This window comes from Manacus vitellinus, unplaced genomic scaffold, assembly GCF_001715985.3.
Source record: "Manacus vitellinus isolate BGI_N305 unplaced genomic scaffold, ASM171598v3 scaffold_14_pilon, whole genome shotgun sequence".
NCBI lineage: Eukaryota > Metazoa > Chordata > Aves > Passeriformes > Pipridae > Manacus > Manacus vitellinus.
This window is the reverse complement of record NW_021939063.1, coordinates 7,110,673-7,133,409: the sequence shown is the minus strand read 5'-3', so window position 1 is coordinate 7,133,409 and position 22,737 is coordinate 7,110,673. Positions and strand designations below refer to the sequence as shown.

Below are 22,737 nucleotides of genomic sequence, written 5' to 3'. Positions count from 1 at the left end.
ATTGTGGGGCAGCACTGGGAGGACTGGCTCAACAAGTTTGGCAGCAGTGGCTCTGGCTTCCTGCCTACCCTGGATAGGCACCACTAGAGATTGCCATAGTCTCCGAGCGGGTTTGAGCCGAAGATCCCAGCCTAGGTCCTAAAATTCATGTGCGTGCAACTGCTGGGTCTGGCAAAGGATCTGCTTCTGTTGTAAACCGTGGTTTTGTTATCCTAGATATGTTTGCAGTAGTTATCTTTTGGCTGCTTTAGGAAGGTGGATGCATTATTTGTTTTCAGTGTACTAGGGGATGGTAAACTCTACAAATTTATTATAATATCAAAGGATCCTGTTTACCTTTCAAATTCCTGATACCTATTTAATCTTACTTACTGTTGCCATCCTGAATCATCCAGGGGCAGTTAACTGGTGCTCTGAAATGTCCTTTTGCATGCCTTTTTAAAATACCAACTCTGTGTTCTTTGCTGTGGCTGTTCCTTAAAACTGGCTCCATGTCTTCCCTGACATGTCCTTTGCAGACAGGTCTCCTCTTGCAACATGATGCATCAGACCACCACTTGAGGTCCGTGGGGTTCTGAGGGCTGCAGGACACCACTTGCCTGTGTCTCATTGCACAGCTGTGCTCTGAGTATGTCTAATCTTGTATCTGCATAAGGATGACTTTGTCTTGCTGCTTAAATAATCACGTTTATTGTTTTTATGTCCTTTTTTGACACAAGATGTCTAAAAATTAAAGCTGGTACCCATTTCAGTACTTTTTCCCAAGAGCATTTTGCTCCCTAGCTGGCCTTTTTTTCACCTCCCACTCTGTATTTAGGTCCATTCATACATATCCAATACCCTTTCTTCCCAAGTGTCTCGAGTGCTGTTATCTGCAGAGAGACCAGAGGAGCAAAGCAGTCTTAGGAATTATCTGTCAAAAATGTGAATTAGACCAAACCAGCATAATCAGAACATAAAGTAGTCCAAGCAGATTCTTCTGTCTTTTCGCTTTGTTTTGTTTTGCTGAAGGTGTTACCTTCTGTGTACATCTCAAGTGGGCTGGTGTTCAGGTTATGTTAAAGAGGCCCAGACCATGAAAGAGCAGAAAAACTACTTTAAAACATATCCTTTCAGAGCTTCTGCATGTCTAATATGATCTAAGTGATGCTTCATTTTTTAATACATCTTAATTTAAAAATATTAAAAGTTGCAGTCCTTCCCAACCTTATGAGTGAAATGGGTGATTTCAGTAGTAGAGAACTAGTGCCAGATATAGAAGAATTATACCTGGTGCAGATTTGTTCACCCAGTGTTTTCAAAGTCTTTATTCTGTATACATACTGTGTGTTCTATGTGTAATGTTTGGAGATGGAATTCGGGAAGATTTTGTGAAGGCGGGCTCCTAAAATAAGGTGAATCACTCCTAACAGTGAAGAAATACATCTTGGAATAAGGATAGCAATGGGCTTATTCTAAAGGGGAGGTGATGTGCAAAGGCAAAACCTAAATTTCTTCTTTAGAAGAATTCAGTATTCCATAACAAAAAAAAAATTAACTTCCATGAAGAGTTTTTAGGCTGAACTGGGTTTGTGTTGTATCACAAACAGCCAGCAGTGAAGTTACTGACCTTATACTGTGAATGGGTAACCTGATTTCCTTCAGTGCTTACCTTTTTTATTCCTATAACTGTATGTCAGAGGACAGCTAGCACTAGTTTGAAGCCTAACCCTTCTGAACAGGTGGATCCCCTCTTGGCAGGAAATCCCTGGTGACTATAGCTTTGTGTGTGCTGGAATATATCAATTGTGAGACATAAAGACTTTAAGGTTTACCAGTTCCTCAGCTAGATAATTGAAATAGTAATATTTCATTGTTTAAAGGTATGCAATAACCGAGTTCAAAATACTTTGTGTAACTACATGTGTGTTCAAATATATAAGAAGTGGGTTAGCTCTTTTACTGCTATAACAACAAAACCATTTTATTTTCCACTTTGTCTTTTAATCTTATTAAATATCACAGTACTGTTGGGCTTTTTTTTGCTATAGTACATTTATATGCCTGTTGCTGTGCAACTCATATTATTTTTTTTATTGTATCAGATCAACTCCCAGTAAATCTGTAAAGCAAAGGAAATAAATTTTAATGGAAAAATTAATAGTGCCTGCCAAATTGAGAGGGGTGCAGAAGTGTAAGTTAGTATGTGAAAATCAAGAGGCATCAGTTTCGTTATAGCTATATTAGGCATGATTGAAACAGTCTTATTTTTGAGGTGGATGTTCCAGTGCATGGAGAATGGGAGTGGCACGGGTGGGGTGGTTTTAGGTAGTTGGGTTGCCTAATAAAAGAAAATATTGATATACAATTCAGTTGACAGGTCCTGTGTTTTATTTTCCTTTTTTTTTTTTTTTTGGATACCTGAGAGAGCAAATCAGCATATCAGGTGCATGATGTCAGATGTGACCAGAGCATTCTTTGTGCCGAGATGTGTTTTTTTTGCATTAAAGAACATGCTGCTGTCTCACAGGAGTTGGGGCTGCAGTCAGCAGGGAAGAGGAGGGGAGAGGCTGGAGGGTGAGCACTGTGCATGTCTTAGGTAGCAGGGAACATGATGTGTTTTATTATTACAAAATTTTGTTGTGTTCTCATACCACAAAAGATGTAGTCATGGGTACATTGTATTCCTCCAGTTCCCAGTAAAAAAAGTGTAAATCTGTATGTGAATGTCTGTTACTGTTCTACTCCCTCAGTTGCTGAGCACTGAGTCACAGCCAGCACCCAGTCCTATGGCTGGAGATGGGCAGTTGCACAGGGAAAGTAGCAGAAACCACACATGCCAATTCTTTTTCCCCTCCAAAGCATGTCTGGATGGGAGGTGGGAGAGGCTGGGACGCCTGGAGCACGTTCACCATTTGCACTCACGACGTATCAAAATGCCTGTGCTGCGATGAGCCGTTTTGTGTAAACTGTGAGTTTAGGTTTAAATAAAAGAAACTTCCTTTTTCCTACTCCAAAAGTACAGCTGCTGCAGAGTACACGGAGTGCTGCTTGTGAAAGAGAAGAAAAGTGCCAAGCCTGTTGATGTTAAAACAATTCATAATTGTAGCGTGCTTCAGGCTATATGACTTGACATACATTTTAGACTATTCTACGGATGATTTATTTCATTTTAATTGAGGCTGTGTTTAACTGGTGGCTTATCCAGAACATTTTTCCCCCCTCACAATAGACCCTGGTTTTCTGCATAATAACTGAAGTGTTTCTGTATACACTTTCATATTAGCTTAGTCCAGATTTTAATTTTACTGTGCAAATTCAAGGTTTTTCATTCCCTGAATTCAGTTTAATTTCTGTGTCGTAGTTGCAAAACTCAACTCATCTTTGAGGGTTCCTTAAAGGTATTTTAGGATTGGGTTATTTTTTTTTTACATAGGAACATAAATAATAATTTGTTGGCCTTCCCAAAATACAGCAGTGGCATGATGAGATCATGTCACCTAAAAATAATGCATGACTTTGAATGAAGATTTCTTACATGACAAATTGTATGTTCAGCATTTGCATAATATTATATAAATTGTTTGGAGAAATTTAAAATAGCTTTAGGTCTGAAAGCTAAACAGTAAATGGGAATAGTTTTGCAGATGACTGACTTCATTCAAATTGCTGATGAAAACTTCATGTAACAGGATACAGTGTGTGGGGGGAGACTTAAAAAGCTTCTCAGCAGATTAAAATATGCTACTTGTGTTTCATTGAGAAATTTACTCCTGTCTTTCTATTGACAATCTTCTGTAAGATTGCTCACTGAAATTATGGATTATTCTCATAATAAACTTAGAAAACCTGTGTAATAGTTTGATTGAACAATTTGACACGTGTTTTGTGTTAGATTTTAAAAAAAAATGTGTGTAGATGAATTCATATACAAAGAATTTAACTAAATACTTAGATGTCTGCTTTAGTATGTTTTATATATAATTACAGGAACATTCAAATCTTGGGAGCCTAAAATTAGAACTCCCAGCTGCACGCTAGGCTTGCAGGTGCACGTGTGCATGACACACTTCTCTTTGGTATCTGCTGCTCAGTTTTTATCCTTGGATATGATACAGACACTTCCCAGAACTGTTAAATTTTAGAGAACAGGAGACTGTCAGTGTTTCATTCTGCATCCTCATGGAGAGAGGGAGGAAAGAAGGCTCCAGGAGAACTGCTGTGCTCATAGCCTTGCACAAGGATTGCTGTTTGGATTTGCAGCTTGGGTATGCACAGAGCAGTGTTACTGCCTGCAACATATGGCAAAGCTTTTTGCTGGAGGTGTAACTCCAGGGGATGATGCAGGGGATGGGCTTTTGGGAATGCAGCACAACTGAACCCACAGAAAAGAGGTAGGTCGTCCTTGTCCCTTTCACCAGGTAAGGTTCTGCCTTGAATTTGGGGAAAGCAAAGTAAAATCTACAGAGCTGTAGCTTTGGAAATACAGACTGTCATGAGTTTTGAAAGGAGACCTGACAGAGAGGATTCCACTTTTAGAGATTAAGTGTTCTAACCCTAGTAGAGATTTATGACAGTGATCAAATCTAATGCAGCTCCTGTGCCCAGTTAAACCAGATTGTGGGGTTTTTCAGTCTTGAAGTGAAAGTCATTTCTCTGAGCCAAAACTTTAAGGTTTGAGTATTCTTAGGACTTCAATAAAATGCTGGGTAACTGCTATATTTGCCAAAGTGGAAAATGCAGTAAAAACATTTAATCAAGTTTTCAGCTGTTCCTTCCTTCACCTGATCAGTCAGCAACTGCACAGTGAAACAAAGTTCAGAACCTAAGGAGAGCCGTGCCTTTCAAATGTCTCCTCCTTCCAAAACTGTATGTGCAAAAAATTTAAGTTACTTAATGTAGAGAATGCAGTTGGCAAGGATTTTAAGAATTAGATAACTTTGCAGAAAACGCTTCAGCAATGCTTCCCTCAATGAAACAGCTCAGGTATGGGAATGCCCATTTGTTTTGTTTTGTATTAAAAGGCTTTTTTGCATGAGGCAACATGAGCACCTTGTGAAAACAGATTTTTTAAAACAGTGTTTCTGTGTGCAAATTTGATCATTTTATGTTTGGTTTGTTTGATTATGCATGTGTTCTTTGCAGGCACAAATTTGTCATGCCTGCACATATGGTTCGTAAAATACTTGTGTTCTATTAATACTTAAGTGTTCATTACTGGAAATTTTGCAGAAAACCCTGAAGTATGCATGTTTTGCTAGAATCTCTTACTTTGTTTTAAAATTTGTGTAAACCGGAGCACTCTGAGTACTCCATGGTTTAGTTATTTTGTTCACAGTATCTGTTTAGGAATATTCTCCTTTTATTATTGTCTTGCATAGTACACAGTAAAAAAAATTGCCAGTAGTTTAATTTCACTTCAGCATTGATAAGTACACAAAAACACATGTGTTCATGAATGATAAGCACTTGAGTGTTTCTGGAAAATAGTTTGGATATATGTTGTTTAGAAAATAATATTTTAGTTGCAGAAAGTGAAATATTTTTGTATGAAAGGTAAGTTTTGAGACGCTAACTTGGATCACTTTAATTTTTTAATAAAACATTCATATCAGTTAAAATAAGGGCCTGTGTGACTTAAAATAGATGGGAGCTTTACTTAAGATAACCAGGTTAGTTAAATACCTTGCAGTGCTGTTTGTAGCTGCCTCAGTTTGCAGCTAAGATTCTCCTTGTGCCTGAAGATTACTTGTTATTGACAACTAAAGTCAGCAATAGATTCAGCAGGACTGACCCACTGTGCAGATTTCTTGGCATAATTTTAGCTTTTTTGGCCAACTATAAGTCATTAGTTTGGTGGTGACAGAACTGAGCTTTCTGTGTGAAATCTGCCTGGGTTTGGTACAACCTGTTTGTGGCCTCAGTGCTGGTTAGATGCCTTCCTTCTCCCTCCTTGTGCATCTCCCCCAGATCACAAGCTCTTAAAAATAGTAATTTGGAAGGTTTTATTTGCTTTCAGACACTAAATGACATTCATGTTCTCCACAGCCGTAAAAGGTAAAACAACAGAAATATTTTAATTACTTTATCAGGATCTGACATTACATGGGGCATGTTTTACAAGCAAATTATGGGAGTTGTCACAAAATTTCTTTTCCTTCAAGATGTCAACTACTTTTAAGTTACTACAGCTGTGGTTTTTTTCCTTCTCTTTTCAAAAAATTTTCAGATGTTAGAGTTGTGTTATCTTAAACAATAGTTCTGTTAAAACCATGCCTGTAGAGAAAGAGGTCTACCAGTTAAGTCAAGTTAAAACAAAGTGTACTTGCATATTTTTTACCTTAGTATGATCAAGATTGATTCTCTTCTAATTATAAGAGAAAACACAGCTAGTACAGAGCAAATGTATTCAAGATAGCCCTTGGTGGACATTATTTGATCTTACTTGGTTCATGAAGTAAATAGTTCAAACAATCTAGATTTTGGCAACATTCCAAAATAATGGAATCTATTTACAATTTCCTTTTATAGTACCTCTGAAACAGTTCCCTGATTTCTTAATGGAAAAGCTAGTGAATTGATAAATGTTGTTACATTTGCTTAAGGTGGATTTGGATCAGACTCTTGTAAAAAGAAAAGTACATTCTGTGTTTGGGGGGCAGTTAAAAATAATAAAGGGTTATATCTGCTGTGAGTGTGAATTTAATAGTTTAGGGCATCATGGTTTTAATGTGTCTAATATTAATTATAGTGATTAAAAATATTCTGGGAGTATAACCAGGTTGGTGCTGTGCTGAAGGCATGTTGTGCTATGCTGTGGGAGGATCTCTGTAGCCAAAACCTTTTACTGTTCCCATCAGGTATCAGTGTACAGTGTCCATTGTCAAATTACACTGAATGGTGAGCAGCGCATACATGTTTGTGATAAATCAGACTGAGACTTTAAAAAATAATCTTAATAAGCAGATGTTTATGCTGGGAATGGATAAGGAAGAATGAACATTAGCAGTGTTTTGGCATGAAAAATATTTCTGCTGAGCTTTTACATATTCATGTCGCAGTTTGATCGAGTTTTCTGTTCGTTTGCCGTAACTCTGATAGTTTGTTCTTTGCCCTTTCACTTCTACCCTCGGTAGTTTTGCTTTCTCTTCTTCTGATTCAGTTTTCATTCTCCTCCTTTTTTCAGTTGAAGTAAACAGGCTTCTGGAAAATAGGAAACTCGTGTTCTGGTCTCTGCACGCAGCCAGGATTAGGATTCATTCTACCCTCTTCTTCTAGTGATTGCTGTACTGGAGAGGATCTTAACCTCACTGGTTTTGGTGATATTTCATTTCTAGAAGGGATGCTGTCTTATTACATACTAGGATAAATGGACTGTGCAATGGTCCCTGTCTGAAAAGGGGCAACAAGGTTTGTAGGAAATCTGATATATTGTGGGGGTTAAAAAAAAATCCAATAAAAATATACAGCTGTGATAGCCACTGAAACTAGTGGCTAAATAAATGCAAACTGCTGACCTTTTCTCTAACTGAGGAGGTTTTAGGCTGTTTTATGTGTTCTGTTGTGTGTGATGTTAAGTAATAGAATTATGAGGTTGAGAGTACACAGTTAGTTTTAATGACCACAAGCATGAATTTCTTTAGTGTAGCTGTCCTGAAAGAGAATGCTGGAAATACTAAGAAATTACTCAATGACTTACGCGTTTCCACAGTGTGTCTCAGAGAAGAGGAGATGGCAGCTCAGTGTTAGAAAGTTTTTCAGATTGGACATGCTGAGCTCCATGTTACTTAATGTGCAGTATGCCAGATGGTCCATTATTGTTTTTCCTTTTTTTTGTTAGAAAATGGTGCTCTATTGACCTTTTCCAAATAAGAAGCATTTTCCTTATTACATGCTCAACAAGTAATGCAACTATCTCAGAATTGTGTATGGCATGGGCTTGTTTTAGTCTTTGTAAACAAGTGCAGCAATGCATCATTTAAAGTTACCTTTTTAAAAACAAAGTTACATTTGAAAGGAGAAGTGAATTCTGGGGGTCACAATGTTCAGAGGTTTCTTATTATGAAGGTAAATGAAGCAGGTTTAGAATTAATGTGACTAGCAGCTCTTATAATAGTATCTGTATGTTGATACCATGTAAACACTGAATTTATGGAAAAATACATGGAAAGTTTGAGGTTTCGATTTAAATTTTTAGTTTGACCTTGAAAAATATTCCCAGATGGAGAGAGTTAAATGAGCCCAGCTTTGGAAGAGGAACATATGAATCATGGTTGCTAGGCTCTTCCTTGAGAGGCATAGGCTTTATATTTGCAGTGAAGTATTTCAAAAAGTAATCTTCAAACTCAGGGGAACAGTGCATTGAAATGACACTGGTGAAATACTGTAAACTTCATTAGACTTTTAAATAGAGAACGTGCATGTCATGAAGTGAAACAAGTATAAAGTATTGGGCGTTAGAGTATCAACTGCAAGGCTTGTGAACTTTCATAAATGGTTGAGGGGAAACAGGAAAATTAGGCATCCATTGCCTACTCCTGGTACATACTTCTTATTTGAGTTTTGTTAAACTGTTCTGTGTATTATTCTCTAATATTTGCATGGCCTAATTTGTCATTCATATAACAGTGCCACAGAGGTGTTTGCCCTGTTGGAACACAGAAATAAGATTTCCCTGAAACCTGCTCTTGCTCTACTCAATTAATGACTGTAAAGCACATTAAAGATGTGCTACCTGCCTAAGAATGAGGTTCTTGGGTTGGGAAGTGTGGATTCAGGTCTCTTCCAGTTGTCTTAACTGATCTTGTTTGTGTCACACTCCTTACATTTTCAAAGCCATTGTTAAAGCTAATATGCAGGGCTCCATGAAGCATTGGTTTTGCTTTTTGCCCACTGGTACCTACTTTGTGGCCCTTTTGGGCTGGTCTCGTGTGTTTATGCAGTGCTCAGCGTGCTCAGACTCAAGTGTTATTTAGGGTCCTATGAGTTTCTCTAACATAATTTAATTGTATCTATTTTAAACAAATGCTTGGGTAATAAAAAGCTATTGTTTATTTTACCTCCTGTGAGAAAACAAAAGGAATTGCATTTAGGCCTCTAACCTTCACTGCTCCCTCACTAGTTATGTTGGGGTTCTGCTCTGTTATCAGTGCTGTAGGAGACCACTGTGGGGTAGATCATCTCTTACAGTGATTTGTGCCATCTGGCTGGAGTTTTGTGCGTGCTTCCTTTGAAATCAGGTTGTGATTTTGGGTGTGCAGCAAATCCTTTGCTCTGTGTCAAGTGGTTTTACTCTTAGAATGGTCCTTTGTGAGTTTCTGTATTTCCTAATTCTGTATTCTGTCATTGCTTGCTGTCACTTGGAGCAAAGATTTTAAAACTGAAGATATGTTTTACAGTGTAAATGACACTTGTAAATTATTCAGATTTCTTGGGATCCCCAAACTGAAATAAGAAAACATTTTTTTTTGCATCACTTTCTACCAATTTGTTTCAGTTGTCATTTAAAATTGGAGCTCTGTATTGCCAGCAAATATTCATAGAAGAGTTCTTAGTGTGATGGTACTTATAGGTAATGTCCCAGAGTAGTATCAAGGAGTGCTTTATTTTGCAGGAGACACAGAGCAGACGGTCCTTCTCTCATGTTCACTATTCCCCCTTGCATTCTGTACAATATGGTGTAAAGTCTGAGAATCCAGTGAGGTCTGAACGGTGCAGTAATGGGAACAGATTCCAGGGTGTGGATTTACAGTTCGTTGGACATCACACAGTAGCAGCCTCTCTGTGGGCTATTAACAACGTAAATATCAGGCAGTGCACACTGTTATTGTCCCATTCATCCTGGAGGATTGGTAGTCAGGTGGAAGTGACCCTGGAGTATTTGCTTGCTGTGTGGAAACTTTTATACGTGCGAAGAGCTCCCGCACAAAATATTAGCAATGACATTTAAGTTTATACTTGTTTTCTTACCTAGCTTAATATTACATCATGGAAAGTAGATATTGAAAAATAGAAGTTTATTATTCCTATTTGATCCCCCCCCTCCTCAGCATATATTTACTAGCTGTGCTTAGTTTGCAGTACTTGAGTGTGCTGGAGTCTTAATGCTTTTTTAAAATGATATCATATAAATAAATAAGCGAGAGTCGCTATTTAATGAAGCGCAGATGAGATGATTTGTTTATTTAATGTAACCTCAGTTGCAAAAAGGTGCCTGTGACTTAGATGAGTGTAGCTGTGATCTCTCTCAGCCGAGTCAGATGCCCTTGGTCATTTGCGTCCAACTGCAAAATCCAGTTGGAGCTGTTGTTGCAGGTATCCTGCTTAATTTTGGTGTAACACTGGTAAGGTTTTCGGAAAACCTGGGATAGATTACGTGTTTTAGAGAAAAGTAGTTAATTTTTTATGATGAAGATACATACTACAAGGGGAGTTCTTAATTCTGGAAGTTCGGTGTGGAAGTTTCTGTCCGTGAGAAACAAAGTGGAGTCCGTGGGGCTCTACGGGGCTGATGGTGTCATTCTGCCAGTGGCTGCCTTGTGTTATGGCACACTCACTCTTAGCATGCAGCACACTCAATTTATTTCACAATTGGTGTCCTATTAATGAACAAAACTGTGGTTGCTGTTAAAAATATGCATAAATTAGTAGATGTAAAACGAAACTCTGGGGCAGTTCTAGCACAGGGGTAAATAAGTTTAACTTATTTTCTAAGTTACTGTTAAGATAAATCTATTACTTGAGGGTTTTTATAGGAAAATAAACTTGTTTATATCAATTTTAAACCTTTAAATAGTGTTACAGCCACATATAATGTTTGCAGTTTCCTGTTTTTTTGTCTTTTAATTATTGAATAACATTTTTAGTAATATAAATGTAATGTACCTTTAAGTTGTGTAGTAAATGCTGAATTTATTGCTTCAGTAGTCTCTGAATGCAGTTATAACTGTTAAATATATTATTAAGAAACTATTCTTAAAATTGTAGAAACTAATTTTATTAGTAAAAGTCTACAAGTATGTGTGTTATCTCCAAAATCCACACATGCTCTGACACACTGTTATCTCCAGTTCTCTCTCCTGTATAGCTGTTACATGGATCTCTGGCAGCAGATGGCTGGACTATAATGCACTGTTGAACAAATAAAACCATTAGGCATGTAATACTGCCTGGTAAATGACTGTGTGTTTAAAATGGTTTAAAAAAATTAAATAGAAAATAAAGTTCACTTTTGAATTCATTTAATGACATTGGAATAAAATCCAAACCCCTTTCAGAATACATAAAACATCCCCTCTTATGTTGTGTTTGTCAGTTGAAGTCAGTCTTTTTTTATTACATTCTTGCATCTGGTATAAGATAATCAGTCCTAAATCAGTTTTCTAATAGATGTTTTCTACAAGTAATCACTCATTTTACATTTATCTTTGTAGGAAGATTTTTGCTTTTGTAATACTCCAGCACAAAATTATCTATTGCATTATATGCTCTTTTTTCCTCATTTTCAAATTTGATACAAATGTCTTAAAATTATGATTCAACACTGGTGTCATGGCTCTGTAATTAAACTGTTTTTCAATAATTGTCAGCAGCTGAGAGATGCCATTTTGTCTTTTTGTTTTTAGATATGCCAATATTTGGTCTTTGCCCGGCTCATGATGATTTCTATTTGGTGATGTGTAACCACTGTAATCAGGTCGTAAAACCACAGGCATTTCAATCACATTATGGTAAGTGCTTAACTATTTTTAATAATTAAGGGTGAGGTTAAATCAGGATTAAGCCTGGCAATTTTTTTTTTTAAATTGATGGTGCATAGATCATTACATTATAAAAAATGTCAAAGAACATAACCTGTGTTTAATCATTTTATATACATTGTAATGCAATTACATAAAGATCTTGTTCTTTTTTATTTTTTAATGCTTTCTTGAAATGCTGCATCCATACAGTTCAGTTTCAAAATGACATATCTAGTGTATTTCACAGCCAGTATGTGTAGTGTGTTTGTGTCTCTGTGTCATTTCTCCTTGTGTATTTATACAGATTAGTTTTATATATGTGAACTGTGAACTTGAGCTGAAAACTAAACTTACAACAAAATTCGTAAAACACAGTAAGCTTCCAATAGCCAGTAAGGTTATTTATTTATTTTCAGAAGTATCACTTTGTTGTTTGTTTTTTGGTTTTTTTTTTTACTGGTCTGTTGGTTTTGTGTATAAACTATGTGAGGAAGCTCTCGTTGTGTTGGTTGGCCAGTGTTTGCAGAGGACTAAGAAAACATGAAGTGCTAAGCCAGTTTAAGTGCTCAGTTACTTCCTACAAACCTAACTGGGGCAGTTCTGCTTTTCCATGCTCCTCTCAAGACTAGAAATGAACTCCAGTCAATTTCATGCCAGTATTTGGGTGGGAGGTTTTTGGAATTCAGCTTTTTTTTTTTCTGGAGAAATTCATGAGATGTCTTCTGACCAAGTGCCAATAGAAAAGATGGACAGAGCATCTTCTGAACTACTCCTTCCTCCCTCTGTGTGCATGTGTTTGTACATGTTCTCTTTTGTCCAGGCCAGTGCACTGATTACCTTGGTGCTTACAAGGATACAAGATGCTGGATATGGGCAGGAAACATTGAGAGCAGGAGATACTTAAGATGCAAGAAAATGTAATCCAGCCCTTTGGCAAGGAAAGATATACTCACTTCTGCTTCATTCAGGCTGGAAAAGGATCTTTCTGTGCTGTGTGGAGGGTGAACTTCTTATCCTTACCTCTCACTTGGTTTTGTGTTATATTGCCTTATGGATTATAGCCCTACCCTTTCTGTTGGATCCAGCAGTTGCATCACACAGCGGGACTGGGAGAGAAGTCTGAATAGGTTTTGTGTCAAAATTGTTACTAGTTTGCTTGTTATTCTGTGGATGGCTATACTAATAATTTTTTTAAAAAACCACAGTTTTGTGGATGTAAGTCTCCAGAGCTGTTGGGAGCCAGAAGAAAAGGACATCTGCTTTTCTTGCTGTGGTTGCCATAGGCCTTTTTATTAGCTAAGAGCTAGTCCACCCCTTGCCAGTGTGGTTCCTCACCTGTCACTGAATATCACTTTAAGATGTCCAATAAGTCCTTCTAAAATATCGTATTAAATTGATTCTGACAGTTAAAAATAAATTTATGGGGGAGGACTTGATGGTACCCAGTTCTGAGTGGTGACATATTGAATATTCCACCTTGAGGTCTGGAACTGGCTCAGGGTGCTAGTGGTGGAGAACTGTGGATACCCGCAGACACTTGAGTTGTCTCTGTGAAATGAGCAGGTGATCTCCAAATACTGTCTGACAAACAGGTAGGAACCAGTATCATAGTTGTTGTCATGAGAGCCTCATGGGCAGATGGAAGAAGCAGTTCAAAAGCTGAATAGGTGCTATGTTGGCTCTTGAGCATGGACATGAAAACATGGCCTGTTGTAATGCTGCTTGTACCAGTGTTAGACTTATGTGAAGTTAATTCAAACTCTTCTGTAAGCACTGTTTGCAATTTGAAAGGGACAGAGTGAACAGGGAATTACAAAACAAAGGTATGGAAAATATTTTAAAAAATCGTAATAAATACTAACGTAATGTTTCCATTCTGTATCACTTGGTAGGAGCGTGATCTCTAAACATGAAACTTTCTCTGATGCAAACCTTACCTCAGTGGCAGATTCATACTTTAAGAGAAGTACAGAAGGAGGGAATGGAAATGACGAGGTTATTCTTAGTATTTCTTAAGCCCATTCTGAACAATGAAGAGGCTCGGCACGGGCTGTGGCGTGCAGAGGAAACAGGCGGGGTCATTCTGATGAGAAAAACAGGCTTGGGTGGGGTGAACGTCATTAAAGGACCTTAGTTTGCCAAACTAATAACCTCAGAAAGGTAAGGAGGCTGACTTGGTGATTTTGTGTAGCAATAGTTCTCAAAACCCTCTATCAGCCTTCGCATTCTTGAAATCCTTACGCAGTTGTTCCTTATTTTAGAAAATTGAATGTGAAAGCTGATAAATATGGCACGTGATTGATTACCAGGCAATGATCTATTTTTTTCTTTTTTTTAAACACAGTGTAGCTCAGGAGAAGGAAGTTGCTAAAGTGAAAACACGCAGTTGTTTTAAAACAAAAAGTATGCCATCATGATAACAAGAAAGTAAAACACCCTTGGGATCCATCACAGTCAGTTTACCCTGAATTAAGTTTTTTTTATTGGTGGTATTATTTCAGGGATTGCTAAAGGAGAGGTTACTTTATCAAATTCTGAAAAATTACAGTGCATCAATGAAGCTGTATCTTTTGGTGTTGTTCTTAGGGTCTTTTATTTTTAATCGTTACTGGAGAAATAGTAAGATCTTAAATTATTCTACAGCTCCTGGTGGTGTATGTTGCTTCTACTTGGTGTTGTTTGAAACTTGTCATGTGGGATTTTGTTTTCTGAAGTAGTAGAATATGCTACTTTAAAATGTCACTTTTGTCAAAGGAAGGCTAAACAAACTATTAGCTAAACCTAATGAACTAATTAATTTCTTCCAAAGCATATTTGTGATAAACTACTTAACTAGGTAGGCTGAAAGTGCATTCCAGGACACATCCTTACTTTTTTCTCTGGACCATGAGTAGTCAGAATTAATTTAAATATAACCTTATTCATTAGAATATTTCACCTTTTTAGTAAAATACTTTATTGATATGAATCACAGATTTGTGTATGTAACAGATACTTTTCTATTTTATGGATTTGACTAGAAAAGATAGTAATTCAAAATTAAATTCTACTTTCTGAGGCAATCTAAACGTGCATTTGGGGTATGAATTTTCCATTTTAATAATTTATTCTATACTGTTGGTATATATACCAGCATTGATTTGTAAAGTTGGTATACATAACACCACGTGCAGAATGGTTTTTAATAGCAATCTAATATAATGAGAGATCTGAAGTCTGCTTGTGGTATTCCTTCTGGTCTGTGAACAGCAGCTGGCTGTCAGTGCCCTCAAAGGGTTTTAGCCACTTGACATAGGGTGGCAGTGCTGCTGGGGACATGGCAGGAGCAGGCCAGTCAGCCAGGGAAGAGTTGTTTCAAGGGAAATCCTGTGTTCTGTCAGATCCCAGCTGCTTCATTTGGGGTGCTGAGCAAGTGATTGAAGCCCTTTATTTACTTGTACTCTTGGTGCTGCTTTCATGGTATCAGCATCTTACCTGGATGACTCAAGATCAGTTCAGTGGTGAAAGATGGAAAACAGACACAATGTTCATTCAGGGATTGAGTCTTATGGGTGAAGCACCTGAGATCACTTATCATGATGACCTGTTCTGAGAAAGCACAATGTTTTTCTCCAGCTGGAGTATTTCTCTACACTCCAGCCTTTCCAGCTTCTGTGCCACATAGACGCTCTCTCTGTGTTTATATCAGGTATATTTCTGAAATCCTCGCAGTTTTCTATCCTTAATATATACATTCTTACAGTAAAAATGAGTTTGTTCTGTCAAATCGCTGTCACATTCCTCAAAACAGCAGGATGAGTCTGTGTCCCTTTGATTTCCCCTCTCTCTCTTTCCCATGAAGACATGCTTGATGCAGTTCTTGTGCTGCACCCGGAGGTTGCTCTTTGAGGAAGCCATCGTGACAGTTATTTCAGGTTGTTCGTGGAAACCCTGAAGTGCCATGGGTTTTGGGCTGTGTGACCTTTCGTTGGCATTTCAGCCGTTCCACGGGTTTATCACATCTCCCTGTGGTTATCAGCCTCCTGGCTGAGGAGAGCTGCTTCTCTGCCTTGGCTGGGCTGCTTGTGGCTCAGAGAGAGTGCTGAGCAGAGTCAAAGTAGCATCAGCACAGAGATGTGTGGGATTTCTTCCTTCTCCTTTTTTCCTATTTTTTTATCCAGGGTTGTTTGTTTCCTCTGTGCCTTGGTTTCCTTAAATACAAAGCAGGGTTAGACTCTCAGCAGTAACAATGAAGGCTACCTGTAAGACTTAAACTGAGAGTGCCTGTGAGTCACGTAGTGATTGTGAAAACCATGAATACAGTACGTGTTGGAAAGAGATGATGATAGTGTGTTGGGCTGCTGAGTCATTAAAAAGCTATGTTGAGTGTTTTGATTAACTTCCATGGGTTTGGCATCGTGGCAAAGGTGAGCAGCTACCATGAGCTTTGCCTGCTGCTGCTGCCCCATGAGCTGGTGGGGAATCGCTTAAACATTTCTGTTTCCAATCAGTGCATGTTAAAACACGAAGGACAGGTTTCAGAAGTGGGATAACAGTAGAGATTTTCCCATCTTTTTTTGGTTTCTGTGAGGTTGTGATGTGGGAATAAAGAAGTCATCACACAACCTTATACTCAAAGGGCAGATCCTGGCAGTAGAGAAAGAGATGTTTGCTTGTGTTACTTGGGTCCATCCTGCAAGTCAGTGCGAGGTCTTTGGGAATCTCCTCCATCTAATTGTGTAACTGAGCTTCTTCCTCCCTCAGCCAGGGCTCACACCCACCTTTAGTTAGCAGGTTTCCACTTTGGTGAGTCATAAAGGGATTTTTGGTGGTGTTGTTAAGTGCTTGGATTTGGAGAGAACATGTGATACTTGTGATTTTAATTGGGATAAATGGTCTCTTAACTATCTCTGTCAATATGCTCTTGTACTTTGGATTTGTATCACGTGTAATTTAAGTATTATAGTCCCTGCAGCATTACATATCTGGGTTCTTCTGACATACTGCGAATTGAATAAAAGTTTGTCCTACCCTCTTTCTGTTAAATTTGGCAGCAGCTAGTGGTTTTGAAAAATTTAATACTTTTAAGTTTTATTTTTCAAAGTAATGCAGATGTTGCTAGTTTAGAATAGGATAGTGCGTTAGCATGGATTCATGGATTACAAAGTAAAAGATAAAATGTCTGTACAAGGCAGCATTTGAAGCAGATAAGAAAAGAAAGGAATGTACTGAATCTTGTTCCAAAGCCATTGGACCTGAGGATTGGGGTGTTTGTTGTTAGGGGTTTTTTTTTGTGTGTGGTTTTGTCCTCATGGGAGATTGTCTGAGCTCATCCGCATTTTGGAGGGATAAGCCTTCATTATGGCCTGCATACTTTTGGCAGGAAGCAATTTGTTTCAGTAATTAAGTGTCCACTGTTCACTAATGTCTTTTTAAAGCAGTATGAAAAGGTTTTGTATAAATCATAAGAATTTTCTTGGGTATCAGTAATCTTCTGTAGTAGTTTAATAACCAAAATAAAACTTGAATATTCTGTGGTGTGTCACAGATGTGCTGGAGCAATCTGCCAAGCGTATTGCCAAACATGCACAGGTGGCATTTGGCATATTATGGCTTGAGTTAATGTATATGATTTAACAAATTATCATTGGCAGCTTCAGCAGCTTCTGTTTAAATGCACAGTCCTCTCACAGTAGTTCTCTCAGTCCAGATTCCAGCAGTTGGATCTTAGTTTCTGGGTCCAGCAACAACTAGTTTAATTTCTTGGTAGAGATTTGTGAAATTCTGTAGCTTTTGCAAGAATCATCTTGGCATATTCCCAGAAGGGAATGGGCTCAGAGGTCAGCACAGGATTCATTTCAGAAGGGGGGAAAAAAAGTTTCAGCTGACTATTTAGTCAACTTTTAAATAAAACTATTATGACTTGGAAAGAAACTCTGTAACTGTATTTTGAGCTTTGAAATGTGCACCCCAAAGCCATTAGCTGAATAGCAGATGTGCCATGCAGATTTTACGGAGCACTGTGGTTAGTTGTAACTTCACAAACAGTTCACATGCAGAAGGTTATTTTTATAAATGGAAAGGCTGTGGTCTTTGTTTATTACATGAAAGCATAGGGAGTCTGCTTGAGAAGTTGATGGCAGTTTTCTAGTAAAACTTCCTTCTTTTTTGTGGGTACACAGATTTGTCAAGCTCTGGTTGAAACATGAAGCAATTTGAAGTATCAGCTAAGAAAAAAAAAAGTGATGTTTGGCTTCACATTTAAAAAAGATTCTGATTATTCTGTTTACCACTTACCAAGTAACTTATGTTATTCTCTCTACAACACCGTGTGCACTAAAATATTACAGACTTCAAGTGCTTTGGTGTGCTTTAGACTCTGCTTTGGTTAAATGTGAATTGAATTTCATGATGTCCTACCATTGCAAAAGACCTGGGTTTAAAGATCCGTGTGGTTTAATACTGGCTGAAGAGAGAATATATATTTTATTTTGTTCTTACTAAAATGTTAAAATATTTAAAACAAATCTAACATACAAAATTATGCAAGGGTTCCATTAAAACCCTCCTTCTTTATAGTGATGTCCTTGCTAGGTATTTGCTTGGAGGCTGGGACCGACTACTCACTTTTCAAGGTAAATGTTGAAGGGGGAAGAACAAGAGGAAAGAAAGAAACATGGAGATATTTGTCTTTGTGAGAAAAGAGGAAGCAATGCTGTGTTCACTGCCACTTACAAAAATAGTTGTTCGGCAAGAGGGAGAAAGTGAGTACATTGGTCAATAGATGGAAGTAAGATCTGAAGAGAACAAGTAGTTCCAATAAAAGTGGCTGCTGAGTGTATTTGACTATAGCTTCACTTTGGAAGAAGCCAACTGGGATAGTTGGATCAGGTCTACACTTAAAAATGATTGACAATGAGAGAGTTAACCAATTGAAAAGTCAGTGTTAAGTTTCATCACTCAGAACTCCTTCTGTGAGCTGAAAGGGCATGTGGAGCAGGACACAGCTCTCCCAACCATTGTTTCAGATTTTCTGCAGGTTCAGGGAAGGCTGTTGTGCATCAGCTTACATGCTCCACATCCTTGGAAGGTTTCCTTCACAGCTAAAAGGGCTCTTTCTAACGCCTAAGCCACTCCTCCAGGCTGGAGCCCGGCCAGAGGAGGTGGCACGCAGGCCGTGGGCACGCAGGGTCTGGCACAGCGCCCTAAGCTGAGTGCAGAAGAATGAAACTGCAACCTGCTTAAGAGCTGGGGTGGTGGAAGAAGCCTGAATTGGAGTAAAAACAGGCAAGATTTCTGCTGTTGTGGAAGAGAGACGGGAATGTGTCAGAGCCGTGGAGATACCAACTTGGTGTTGGAGGGTAGGGTTGGGAGTAGTTTAATTTCACAAGCTAACCACATGCAAATCAATTATTTATAAGGACTTTCTCATTTATTTTTTGGGGAGAAGTCTCATGAACTGTGTAGATTATTCCAAGAACTGCAAACCTCAGATGAACACCACAGCGCTTCATGATTCCAGGGAGAAGTATTCTGGGAAACTCGTAAAATGGTTTTGAGTATTGAACTGTCATGAAGAAAATAATTTTTGTTGCTTTTTGCCCTTTTTTTTCCCCATGGAATTATGTAGTTTCCAGTTGCACAGACTGTACCCTCTCATCCCAGCATCCAGCTCTCGGACAACTGCAGCATTTTGGGTAGTCTCTTTTTCTCTGCAAGCACAGCTTCATAGGTCGGATAGGAAATCTCATTGGTAACCATCAATTACACCAATTTTTTACCAAGATACAGCAGTGCAGTACCTGGCTGGGGCAGCAGTGCCCAGCTTGTGTGGGCAGGAGGGGGATGGCAGCTTGGGCAGGGCTGGCTCAGCACGGCTGGAATTAGGTGGTTTGAAGTCTGGGTGGGTGCGTGTCCGAGGAGGGGAAAGAGAGGACACGGGGGAATAGCGAAAAAGGGAAATGTAAAACAAAGAACTTAAGTAAAATACATCTAAAAAGAAATAGATGAAGACAATAAGGAGGAAGCTAAATAAGGAAGGTAGGAGAAAATGACCTTGGAGGAGGGAGAATGAAGTAGGTACAGTGCTGGTTTTTTTCCTCTGTAACAGGGAGGAAAAGTGGAAGAAAGGAGGAGAGGATAAACAGGGCAAAACAAACAAAAGCTTTTGCACTACCTTTTCCTCTCTTGATGTTTTGGCATCAATGCCAAAATGTGTTTTGTGTAATGTCATGGCATTTTTGGATTTTGCACATTTTGGTGGAGGTGGAGGGAACAACAGTGTGTCCTAATTGAGACACATCTCCTGGCTTTATCAGACACTGACCATCAAGGGAGAAAAGAGATGGATATATGTATGCATGTACACTTATTAATAGGTCATCTTTTGTTTTCTTATACATCCCTTTTATTGTTTCTGACTGGACTTCTTAAGTTTATTTTAAAATTCTCTTTTTCTGAACTATAAGTAATATTTTTTTAGAGAGTAGGATGTATGTGTAGCCTTCAGCAGCTTTTGCAGTAAGAGGAATTACCCCCAGTTCTCTACAACTGGAGAGAAGGTAGTGTAGTAGATGGAAGACAGTTATCCATGCTGGACCTACATAAAAACAGTATTCTGTAGGAACTTTTTCACCCCCTGCCTCAGGAAAAGTGGACAGCATTCCAAAATGTAGCCATGCAAGTTTTTAAAAAACTTGAGATAATATTTTTCTTACCAAGTTAAAAGAAATCAATAACATTTTGTTTTTAGTAGCTGCTACCTATTTTAGTTAAGTAGCATAACATCAAGTAATTTTCACCTGTTATTTATTTACTCGTTTTTGATCACCGGTTTGCTGGCTCTTTAAAAACAAATGTGCAGATATTGACATGATACTGCTTTGAGGTCTTTCTCTTATGAGTAATATGATACACTTAAAATCTAACATGTGATACACATAAAGTCTACAAACTGTGTTTTTTTAGATATTACCAGAAGAGGGAGTGTATAACACTTTGTATATGATGAAACCTGTAAGTTTATTGATGAGTAGCAATCAATAACCATATGATTCATGTAATAAGTTAAAAAAATATTTATTGCAAGCTCAAGTTCACTTTCAAAAGAGCACAATTATTGCCAACTTTTTAAGCTTCTCATTAGGCTCAATTCAGTTTTAACACTAAATAATCCAAGCAATGTAAATGGCCTGGAAGTCAATTCAGGTTCCTAAATGTTGTGTTCTGTCTACCTATAGCAAAGATTCAAGCAGCTTTTCAATAGCAATCTTGGATTAGCTCTTGCAGTATCCATAACAATGTGAAACAATTACAGATATCTTTTTAAAATGTAGAGAATAAACAGAAATAGATAAATATGACATGCAATTTTACATAAGTCTGTGATACTATTATTGACTAATTGACCATCATTAGCTATCTCAGGCAGTAACAGCCAAAATACTTCCAAACCCTGTTATCTCCTATTGATGAAACAAAAACATAATGTAGTGTTTATATAGAAAATCAATATTTTTACTCTATAATTATGTAGATGTTCCTCCAGTTGTCATTCAACAGGGCAATAGGTTAATCTTTTGAACAATAGCAAAATGATGTAGGAGAAAAAGCCATCAGTGTGTCTAATATGTAAACTCCTGATAAACTTTACCTGTTCTGCTGCCTCATACAAGTTCTGCCGTGTCTGAGAGAGCTGCTGGCCACAAAGACTGCAATTACATTTTGTTCCCCCAAGATGTATTAGAGAAAGAAGAACCACTGCCAAGAGATTCTTGTTCTCTTTTCCCCAGATAACGAGTTGCCCAGGTTGGTACGACACTCACTCCTTGCACTGCTTTGTAAAGGATGCCAATTAGACCAGGCTCCTGGAGAGTTGAAGCAGTTCCTACATAACTGAGTTTTCCTCCTTGTTTGGCAAGATTGTCAGAAAACTTTTAACTCACAATTCTATACAAAGTAGCTTTTGGAAAGGAAACCTTCTCTTCTAGTTGGATCACCTTCTTATATTTTTACCCCACAGGATTTTCTCCCTCTGCCAGGCAGAAGTGGTTTTGTGCCATGTACTGTCTGTGTGACCCTGCTGTTGCAAAGAACCTGTTTGTCATGTCTGGCTCTGGGAAAAGCCCAGGTTTCTGTGGTGTCTTGTGGTGAATTCTGTGTGTTAGGTAGAAGGTGTGCCCCTTTGAGGGTACCCTTCTGCCTTTGAGCCTGAAACTTTCCAACGTTTGTGGATTATTTGTGGAGCTGGATTTGAGCTGGTCAGAAGTTTTATTGGATACACATCGAGAGTTTTAAGAGCTGTTCATTGTCTGTAGGTATTTGTAGGGAATTCATGGCTCCTCTCATTGCTGAGAGGAAAACTGGCTGTGTCTCTTTTGTTGCTGTGTGGCTGTCTTCATTTGAGTTTGTAGGCTAAGCATTTTGGTTTTCTGCTGTATTAGGATGGACTTGGTGAAGTAGTTGTTTTCATTTCTTTCACTCTCCTGGGAGATATTGAGAAGTCTTATAGTACTCTCTAAAGCTCTGTCTGTGCTCATTACTGGCATGGGACTCATTTTCTTCAGTTTCATTTTGGCTTACAGTCTCTGACAAACCACATGTAACCATGTATATGCCTGGAAGGATGCCACACTGGCCCTTCCCTGGCCTCTAAGGTCAGAGGAAAGGTTTTTAAACTGCCACAGTTCAGTCCCCTCCCCATCACAGTGCCATGTACTCTTTGATCAAAGGTCATCATGTGGGTCACAAAGCAACCCACTGTCCAGCTTCTAAAAATACCTGGGGCTGCTTTAATAGCGGTAGAAATTATATAAACTTATGTATGTGTGATGTATTGCAAGGCTTGATGCTCATATCTTGCTTGCCATGGACTGAGAATGACAGCTAATGTTGCTTACATTTAGTAGTGACCAGTTCTTTTCTCAGTCCAACTCTCCATAGGATTGGTCAGTGTTGAGATTGAGGATGGGCACTGATCTTTAAAGGCCATACTCATCCCCTTTTTCTGTGATCACAAGAATGTACCCAGGGAGATTGG

General features: G+C 38.3%; 1 protein-coding gene across 2 annotated transcripts in view; it reads left to right on the top strand.

Annotated features, from left to right (window-relative positions):
* ATXN7 (ataxin 7) overlaps nt 1-22,737 on the top strand; it is a 56,412-nt gene that overhangs the window by 11,032 nt on the left and 22,643 nt on the right. The window contains exon 3 of one of the 2 annotated variants that reach the window (XM_025894686.2): nt 11,604-11,708. The exons of the other annotated variant lie outside the window; for it this stretch is intronic. Coding sequence (XP_025750471.2) covers nt 11,604-11,708 — 105 coding nt within the window. The remainder of the gene's footprint in view (nt 1-11,603; nt 11,709-22,737) is intronic. 2 annotated transcript variants of the gene reach the window in all.